This window comes from Hakea prostrata, chromosome 1, assembly GCF_041222555.1.
Source record: "Hakea prostrata isolate BN-2017 chromosome 1, UWA_Hpros_2, whole genome shotgun sequence".
NCBI classification, from domain to species: domain Eukaryota; kingdom Viridiplantae; phylum Streptophyta; class Magnoliopsida; order Proteales; family Proteaceae; genus Hakea; species Hakea prostrata.
In genome coordinates, this window is record NC_142600.1 from 16,139,450 (window position 1) to 16,149,898 (window position 10,449).

The 10,449-nt window shown below is 37.3% G+C and overlaps 1 protein-coding gene across 1 annotated transcript in view; it reads right to left on the reverse strand.

The window, feature by feature from the left end:
* Positions 1-9,976, reverse strand: part of LOC149027856 (uncharacterized) — a 51,424-nt gene extending 41,448 nt beyond the window's left edge. Inside the window, exons 1-5 of the mRNA XM_089143635.1 lie at positions 9,652-9,976; positions 8,118-8,291; positions 7,927-8,029; positions 5,352-5,431; positions 856-924 (exon numbers count right to left, since the gene is read on the reverse strand). Coding sequence (XP_088999761.1) covers positions 856-924; positions 5,352-5,431; positions 7,927-8,029; positions 8,118-8,258 — 393 coding nt within the window. The 5' untranslated portion in view covers positions 8,259-8,291; positions 9,652-9,976. The remainder of the gene's footprint in view (positions 1-855; positions 925-5,351; positions 5,432-7,926; positions 8,030-8,117; positions 8,292-9,651) is intronic.
* Positions 9,977-10,449: the final 473 nt, after the last annotated feature.

Below are 10,449 nucleotides of genomic sequence, written 5' to 3' on the forward strand. Positions count from 1 at the left end.
TCACTGTCTTTTTCTTTCTTCTTTGTTCTTTTCTTCTGGTCCACTACTGATTAGTTTCTCCTCAAATGTTACTCTATAAAAACTGCTATTGACTGTGAATAAAATTATTAAATTTTCATATTATTTTCCTCAGATTCTCAATGATAGTAATTTCAGTGGCAGTTTTGTAATTCTGCCCAACCTGAGGTGTACTTCAGTAATTCTCTTAGTCACGGTTCAAACTTACTAAAAGGCTGACAATTTTAGGTCCTAGTCCATGTAAAGATCTGAAATATAGGACCTATTCAAGTTAGTCTTTCTATTTTCTAGTCTAGGCCAGTTAGATTCTATTTTCATCTAGAATCCAATAAGGAGTTTAAATCAGATAAGAATTCCGGCCTATAATGTATAAATAAGCCACTCCACTCAACGGGAAGGCACCCAACTTTGACATGATTAATAAAGCTTCTCAATCCGAGCGTTCTCTTGTGTTTTGCTGCCGCAATACTGGTTTTGTTCAATTTGGTCAATAAAGGTCCAAGGTTGAAGTGGCTCTTACGGCCTTGTCCAAATCTACAGCACTGGAAGTAATTTATGAAATCAACAGATTTAGTGGAGAAACCTTATGATGCGTTATCAATACCTAGTAAGAAACATATGACACCCCACCAACAGAATGAGAATTTCAAGCCTTGCAAAAGGAACGTCTATTCCCCTTGAGGGTTTATGTAAGTTTGATACATCATGTCCAAGTTTTAAATGTCATTCATTACAATCACCATGCTATTTGAACTACAATTGAAGACATAAAAGAAACAGTGACAGCATATAAATGCCATAAAGAAGCTCATAGATAAATGGTGGTGGAATGCTTACTTGATGTTCCAAAAGAGAGCCATCAAAAGGTACTTCCAATCTGTGCTGCAGATTTCTGAGTCTTTCTTCCTAGAAAGTAAACAAATATCAGGAACACTAAAAAAGATGAATTTCCAAAAGAATCCCTGAAGGAAAGATAAGCAACAGAGAAGGGAGATGGACTATCAGGGGAAGTTTTAGTCAACCTTTCAACAACGGGACCTACCATTGCTCTAGCTTCCTTCTTTTATTTCTTTTTTTGAGAGGAAAGATAAATTAGTGTTAGTTTATCCATATCAACATAACTATTGGGATGTTCTTTGTTTTTTCCCCTATCTGATTAGAGCCTCTCCACTGTGGATGGTGACCCATGTTACCCAGGTTGATCAACTCACTTACATTGTCACCAACTGAAACAAGAAAATAATTAAGAGTGACAAAGTTGGAACTTCTTTAAGGACATGAGAGAGTCTCGATGAACCACCTAAATCCCCCCCCCCGGTCTCTAGAATCCATTCCCTACTCCCCTACATAATTCAAAACTGTAGAAGGGAGCAAGACTCAACTATCTAAGAATCCAAGAGATAACAAGTGTAAGAGCAATATGTATCAACAAATGCATGTTTGAATCCCTTCCATTATTTAGAATTCCACATCTTTTTATCAGTTTCCATAAACTTGCATACAGATAAAGTGATAGAAAACCAGGCATCAACAAATTAACCCACAAAAATGGCTCCCACCATTTCAACCTATTTGTACAAGTAACTTGGTGCAAAGTTGAGTAGAGAATGAAGTTCAGGTGTCTATTTCTTGGGACTGGAGAAGGAATGTCAGCTGATCAGTCTCAAGATCAGAGAATGCTAGCTTGCCTGATCTAGAGCAATACAATGACAAAAAGTTCATACCCAATGCACAAATCTTCCCCATTTTAGTGGGGCCTAGGAAGTATCAGATACACAGCTTTACCCCTAGAACGATACAACAATAGCACCCGAAACTTCTATGAAATAATGGTCAGGATCAGATAGCTCAGATAATTATCTCGGGATCTAACAGTGTCCAATCTAGTCTCTGATCCTATTATTTAAAACCTCAGTGACAGATCACTCCATAGATCAATTATTATATAATTATAATCTTTTCAAGTACCATAGACCTCTTTGATCGCCATCAATGTTTTATAAATCTGGCACTGAAAGAAATACTTGTCAGAATATAGAAAATAAAACTCCGCCAGTGTTTTGCTGCCGGTCCCAAGCCCGGGTAAAGGAGGAGGGTTGGTGCGTCAGGTCGGCAGCCGGCACCGGAAAAAATCTAGCCAAACCTTTTTTCATGGATTCGACCTTATATGATAAAAGCTATGCTAGGGCGTCCCCGACAAAAAAGCGAGGCGCGCTACACTATGGCCCGGGTATAGTGATAAGTGGGCAAGGGTTAGCTAGGGCGTCCCCTGTAAGCGACGCGTCGCATCGGCGCCCGGATGCGGTGATAAGTAGGCAAGGGTTCCCGCGCCGTGGACGAGTGCGGGTAAAGAAGCTAGTCCATAAGCATAAGCGTAGGATTAGATTGGCATCTTGGAACATAGGATCTCTAACTGGTAAGAGCTTAGAATTGATAGATGTTATGAGGAGAAGAAGGATTAATGTAGCTTGCATTCAAGAGACTAGATGGAGGGGTAAAAAAGCCAAAGAGTTGGATGACTTTAAACTTTGGTATCGGGGATAAAACAAATAAAAATGGAGTGGGTATAATAGTGGATAAAGATTTAAAAAATGATGTGGTGGATGTTAAAAGAGTGGGTGATAGGATTATTGCTATCAAGCTTGTAATGGAGAAAGAGTTCGTAAATATAATTTGTGCATATGCACCTCAAGTAGGACTAGATGAAAGTCTGAAGCTAGATTTTTGGGAAAATATGGGTGGATTACTGCAAGGAATTCGTCAAGGAGAAAAGATTATCATAGGAGGTGATTTAAATGGACATATTGGAAAAGATCAAAGAGGATATGAGAGTGTTCATGGAGGTTATGGTTTTGGAGAAAGGAATGATGAGGGGATTTCAATTTTGGATTTTGCTACTGCTTTTGATCTATCTATTATAAATACTTACTTCAAAAAGAGAGATGAGCATTTAATTACTTTTAAAAGTGGACAGCATAGAAGCCAAATAGATTTCTTCCTAACTAGAAGGACTGATAGATTGTTGTGCAAGGATTGCAAGGTGATACCGGGGGAAAGCTTAACTGCACAACATAGACTTGTGGTCTTGGATATGTGCTTAGTCCCAAGAACACATAAAAGGTCCAAGGTAAACTATCCCAGAATAAGATGGTGGAATTTGAAAGGAGAGTACTCTAAATCCTTCGTTAATGAAGTAGTCAAACAAGGAAAATGGGATTTTAAAGGGGATACCAATGCAATGTGGAATGAGATGGCTATGTGTATTAAGAAAGTGGCTAAAGATGTTCTAGGTGAATCAAAAGGAAAGATCCATTCTTATAGAGAGACGTGGTGGTGGGATTGTGAGGTTCAAGCTGCCATTAGGAATAAAAAAGCTAGTTTTAAGACATGGCAAAGAACTAAGGATGTTGAGGATCTTCAAAGGTATAGGTTAGATAGAAATGAAGCTAAGAAAATTGCGGGAAAAGCAAGGGAAAGGAAGTATGAAGAGTTATACAATAAGTTGGGCACAAAGGAAGGGGAAAAATCTATTTATAAGATAGCTAAGATGAGGGATAGGAAGAGTAGAGATCTTGACCATGTTAGATGTATTAAAAATGGAGATGGTAAAGTATTAGTTTGTGAGGAGGATATTAAGAAAAGATGGGAAACCTATTTCTCTAGTTTACTAAATGAGCATTCTTCAAGCACTTATGTTTGGACGATTACACTTTTCACCAAGGCACCGGTGTCCGAACTTATATTCGTAGAATTTCGATGTCCGAAGTAAAAGAAGCTTTAAGGAGGATGAAACTCGGCAAGACACAAGGTCCCGATGAAATCCCAATTGAAGTATGGAAGAGCTTAGGAACCCATGAACTAGTTTGGTTGACTAAGTTGTTTAATAAGATTATGAGCACGGGGAAAATGCCGGATGATTGGAGGAGAAGTGTTGTGGTTCCAATTTACAAAAATAAAGGAGATATTCAAAGTTGTAATAACTATAGAGGCATTAAATTGATGAGCCATACGATGAAATTATGGGAGAGAATAATTGAAACCCGGTTGAGACACTTAACTATAGTTACGGAGAACCAATTTGGGTTATGCGGGAAGATCTACAACGGAGGCTATTTACTTAATTAGGAGACTTATGGAAAGGTATAGAGAATGTAGGAAAGACCTTCATATGGTATTTATTGACCTAGAAAAAGCTATGATAGAGTCCCTAGAGCGTTAATTTGGCAAGTACTAGAGAAAAGAAGTGTTGCAAGTAAATATGTAGATATAGTTAAGGATATGTATGATGGTTCGGTGACTAGTGTTAGAACAGGTGGGGGACAAAGTAATGAATTCCCGATAACGGTTGGGCTACATCAAGGGTCAACTTTAAGCCCATATCTATTTGCCTTACTGGTAATGGATGAATTAACCAAAGACATTCAAGATGAGGCCCCCGGTGTATGCTTTTCGGATGATATTGTGTTGATTGATGAGACCCAAGTGGGGATTAATACCAAATTAGAATCATGGAGAGTAGCTTTGGAATCAAAAGGCTTTAAACTTAGTAGATCGAAGACAGAATATCTAGTTTGTAACTTTAGTCATGATCGGGCGAGATGATGAAGTGGTGATACTTGACGATAAAGAGATTCCTCGAGTGATTGTTTTAGGTACCTAGGTTCAATCATAAGTAAAAGAGGTGATTTAGAAGATGAGGTTTCCCAAAGAATTAAAATAGGGTGGATGAAGTGGAGAGGTGCATCGGGGTCTATGTGATCGGCGTATTCCATTAAAGCTAATGGAAAATTTATAGGACATGTCCGACCAGCATGATGTACGGTGCAGTGGGGCGTTAAGAAGAATCATATAGATAAACCGGTGTAGCAGAAATGAGGATGCTAAGATGGATGAGTGGCAAAACTAGGATGGATAAGATAAGAAACGATCATATAGAGTTGGTCGGGAGTTGCCCATAAGTGATAAGCTAGAAAGTCGTGAGGTGGCACGGCCACGTCAACGGAGACCTATAAATGCTCCGGAGAAGTATATAATCCATATTGAAGGAACTAGAAGAGCTAGGGGTAGACCTAAGATAACCAGGAGAAGTGGTAGAAAGGATATGTATAGCTAGGCCTGATCCAGCAGGCCGAAAACCGATTGGAGGGCAAGAATCCATGTAGCCGACCCCATTTAGTTGGGAAAAGGCTTATTGTTGTTGTTGTTGTAATATAGAAAATAAGGGGTAGGAATCGAGGGAAAGAAAAAAGGAGAGGGGGGAAAAAGAGGGAAAAAATAAATAAATAAAAAAAATATTAAAGTTTGTTTTTGTTGTTTTGGTGGGGGGGGGTAATCCAATCATATCCGTTGTGAGAGCCAGAAGGGAGAGTGATCAACCTTCCAAGAAGTGTTCCAGATCCAAGGACAATATTTGCTACAAAGAACAAAATGAAACATATGAACATACAGAAAAGACAAAATCTCTTAAAAGCACATGAAATAACTGAAATACTGTACAGAGTAGCTACAATATTTATAGCAGGAAACTGTTCTCAAGCACATAATAAATAAAGGTTTCAATGTCCGCCCCCCCGCCCAAAAAAAAACCCTTACGCACGGAGGAAAAAAACACTGAAACATAATATCTTCAATATACTAAAGAGGGAGCCACAAGAATCCATTCTAATACTTTCCAACAAAAAGCACCATCGAGTTCCAGTACAAGTTTCTAATATTTACCAATTAAAATAATGCATTGATCATAAAGCTACCCCTGTGAATCCTTTTTGTTCCTTCTTGGACATAGAAAATTACCAGCAAAGGCAATTGCATCAAGCCAATGGAGGGTTAGTGGAGTGGTTGAGAACCTCACCTCTCAGTGAAGAGGTTGTGGGTTCAACCCTTGCCGGCGGCATATGTAATATCCCCATCCCCAATTTCGCATCAATTAAGAATTATCCTGTAATACACGTTTATTCTAAGCATGACCTTAGATAGAAATGAATGGAGGGCAAGGATCCATGGAACCCACCCCATTTAGTTAGGATATGGTAGGGTTGTTGTTTTATAATTTAACTAAACTAAGAGATGAAATTAAACACTCACCTGTCTTCCCTCAGAGTAGTCTAACAATCATATCTTCTCTCTGCACTCGTGTCTTACCGCTACTTCTACATGGTAAAAAGCTATCCAAACTTTTAACATCCTTCCTTTCTTTAACTTGATTTCACCCGTCTTTCCCTAGAGTTGTCTCACAATAATATCTTCTCTCCCTCACTTGTGTCTTATTACTACCTCTACATGGTAAAGAGCTATAATCTTTTAACATCCTTCCCTGCTTTAACTTGATTCAAAACCCAGGAAAATAAAATAAATTGAGAAAACAACACCCTCTTATAAATAAGTGACAGGCTCTAGGACAATCCTATTAGTAGTTTCTCCTTTATCATGAAAGCTTGGATCCTCCAAAAAAAAATTATTCCTTTATTGATGAGAAATGAAATAGTACCTCAAAATTCAGAAGGTATACAATTCCAACATCAAAAGAAGGAAAATTTTCTATCTCTCCCCTATACTTCCACTCTATTTACTCTTACTCCCCTCTCAAAGTTTCACCTCTGATTACCGCTAAAAAGGTGAATTTTCAGCTCTCCTTCTCCCTTGATATCTTAAAATGGCCAAATTACCCTTTGTTTTTAACTTTTTAATCGATTATATTGACTGTTTAACTGTTTTTCATTTTTTTTTTCTTCCTTTTCTCACTCCTTGTGAAAATCCATACTTGGATTGTTTTTATTTCTTCCTTTATTATAGATTTTTTTTCTCTCTCCCTATTCTATAGGAATCTATAAAATGTGATTAATTTTTTTTGTTCTTCCTCCATCTTTTATCATAATCCATTGAATATGATTAGATGGACTTTTTAGTCTCTCCAATAAGAATCCATCAAAGAGAAGAGGAAAATATAGATAAAAAATTAAAAATAAAAAACTTCTACAAAAGAGGGGAAAAGGAAAATTAATAAAATAATAAAACACAACTAAATACATATAATGGATTCTTATAGGAAAAAAATTGATTAAAAGGGAAAGAAATTGCTTTAATCGACTAAAGGGACAAAAATAGAGGGTAATTTGGCCATTTTAAAATATCAGAGGAGAAGGAGAGCTAAGAGTTCACCTTTTGGGAGGAATCAGAGGTGAAACTTTTGAGAGGGGAGTAAGAGTAAATAGAGAGTAAGAACAAGGGAGAGGGAGAAATTTCCCTTAAAAGAAAAGAGAGAAGGAAAAAGGTAGAAAAGAAACTAGACGGCATGAAATTAAACCACCTCTCACAATGAAAAGGATTTTATCAACTGCAACGAAAACTGCACCCCTACAAATCACTTCCAAATTGAAAATCTGGAATTTGTCCAGGTACCTTTAAACAAACTTTTTGCATGCCTCTTTGAGACCCTTCAATGATGCTCTTCCAGTTTAAGAAATGTCACCACATGCCTAGATGATAGATTGCTTGTGTTTTCCTTTCACGTTTCTCAGAACTATCAAAATCAAATAATCTGATTGATTATTCTATTCAGAAATATATTTTTTTCAGTTAGAATACTGTTTACTATAATCATCAGAGAACTACTGTTTTAATCCTTTTACTTCTGTTTTAATCCTTTCACTTTACTTGCAACTATATAGACCAAAACAAGATTTTTGAATGTCACATTGCATTTCCAGTCTTCCACCAAAACCTGTCCTACTCTTTTCCATCTTTAAGCATAACATAAACCCAATAAACAATATAACGAATCTTGGACTTAGGAGTAATGTCCAACAAATGGTTTGGAACAGAAAACAAACACTCAGATATTGGTAGGATGGAAAGAGCAGAGAATTCCTTTCTTTACAGTGAAAAAAAAAAAGGAACAAAGAATCTCACCCAACCATTGTGCCCATTGAGCTATCAACTGGGAAAAAAAAAGGGTCCAATGAAGGTGTTCCTTTTTCCTTTCAGCTTCCCAACTACCTTCTAGAGTGTATACCTGAATGGAAGAAACATATCAGTCCACCAAAGGATCCTCCTCTGAAGTCTAAACAACCATGTTAGTTCTATCATAGTGATCTAAATACCTTTGTTTGCCTACTGTTATAATCAGAGTTTCCCAGTAAGGGCTCACTCAGGCTTTCCGAGCCTGATATTTCCTGATCTTCATTCCTTCTCCCATCAACATCTCCATGATGGAGTCTTCTTCTCAAAGATCCTGATCTCATGAGACGAACCTATTGAGGCTTCACTAGTAATTCCTGTTGTAAAGTCAACCAATTATATCTTTCATGAATATTTTGAGTAAAAATTACCACATGATTGCATAAGAATTAAGAGCAGATGATATTTATAATTCACTCAAGCTGAAGTATGTTATATTCAATTTCTTAAGTGAGCCCACCTAATGGTGGATTTTAATTCTCTAGCAATTCAACACGTGTGAAGTAATAAGTACCTGAGGCAGGTAGATAGGTTTGCCTGCATACCCAGAGCTGAAATTTATCCTTTTAATTTACTAACTTCAGTACAACACACACAAAATTATTCAAAAATAATTTAAAATATTTAAGCCACTACTACCCACGATGTAGTAGTGCTAAGAAAACTTAAACTATGTGATACAGTGTGCACATATAACTAACCCTGGTTTGATTTTAAGTCCAATCAGGCTTTGTGATGCAAGTCAAATTTTTTTAGAAGAATATGGAACTTCACAGAAATAGAAGGGAAATTCCCATAAATGACAGGAAATAGAATTGAGGGATTGTCTTATCTAGAGGTTTCCCCATCTACACAACAATCAAAATGACAAAATCAAGGCCTCCACATGGTAGAGATGACTAATTTCCTCGCATTCAGTTATCAAACTCTAGAAGAAATTTTCAATTTTCATAATAAATTTTAAAACCAACCAATCTCACCCAACCCCCCCCCCCCCCCCCCCCCCTTTTTTCCCTTATACTTCTCTGTAGCTGATAAATCATAAATTTAAGGGAGAACTTCAGAGTCTCAGACACCCCCAAAAACTTTGACCCCCATGCATAGACACCGCACAAGAATGCAAAAATATCAAGTGTCCCCGTAACCATTTTAGTCATTAACTTCAAACATGAAATGTCCATTTGAACCATATTACGTAATAACCAGGCACAATAGGGACTGGTTATGACCATTGGATCTAGGGCAAGCTCCAGACTAAATCAGGACCATGCAATTTTAAGTGTTCAACTCCTAGTACAATACCTTTACTCACTGCCACGCAACAGGAGAACTCACTGGAAAATGGGGAGCAGCAACAATATATAGAGGTGTTTCCCCGGAAAATGGGGAGCAACAAAGAACGCATTTCTCGTTAAAACCAAACCCTGAAGGAACACAATCACAAGCACAAAATGGCACCAAAACCACATTTTATTGCCTAACATAAACATCTCCCACCGACCCTGGAAATCAAAGCCCAAGAAAGACCACAACATAAGAATACATGCACCATGAAGATTCCAATTCCGAAATTCTGGAAAATGATTACAGAAGACGAACTAGGCTGAAGCATTTATAAACAAAATACATAAAAACTTAAATTAAAGAAATTAAAATAAGGAGGAGAAACACCCTTACCGAAGACGAGAAAACAAAAAGTTCTTCGAAACGACAGCGAGAACCGAACCTCCTGTTCAGAATTCTAATACCCAGAAACCAAAACCAGCTTCCACACCACCAGCTCCTCTAATTGTTCCCATTGAGATCGAAAGAATCTTAATTCTTTAGGAAGCAAATGAGGTAAATTGAATTAAGTTAGAAAACGAATTTCGAAGACGAAATCCATTTCTCTTATCCCGCGGATCGTGAAAAGATTACTACTTAATTGGGGCTCAAAAATTCGTTGCCATATTTTCCGTTAGAAAATAAAAGAGAACCGGCCCCATATATATATCTCCTTGTTATGGTTGGGTTTCCACTTTCCATCCTTCCTGTCTTTTCCATCCACACAACCCCCGCCGCCGCCGCCGCCACATCCACATAAGCAGGACACGCAGCACGTAATTTTATCATTTTCCATCGGCAAGATTAAGGGAAGTATAATATGATAATGGTGGCAGTTTAAGCGGTTAACTTCTTCTGCTTTTCCCGCCAAAAAAAATAAAATAAAGATACCTCCATTTTTAATAATGAAATAAAAAAATTTAAAACTTTTATCCTCACGTCAACACGAATCCAACCATAACAAAGATTTTTAAATGGGCTATAGATCCTTTGACCTAAACTCTTTCATTTAACATAAACAAATACACTAAAAAATATATATATTTTTTGGATGAATATATGAATATAACATAAACACTTCAAGGAAGAAAAGTATAAGGGAAAAGGGGGCAACCAAGATAATGCTTGGAAGAAGTTAACAAGCCATGTCAA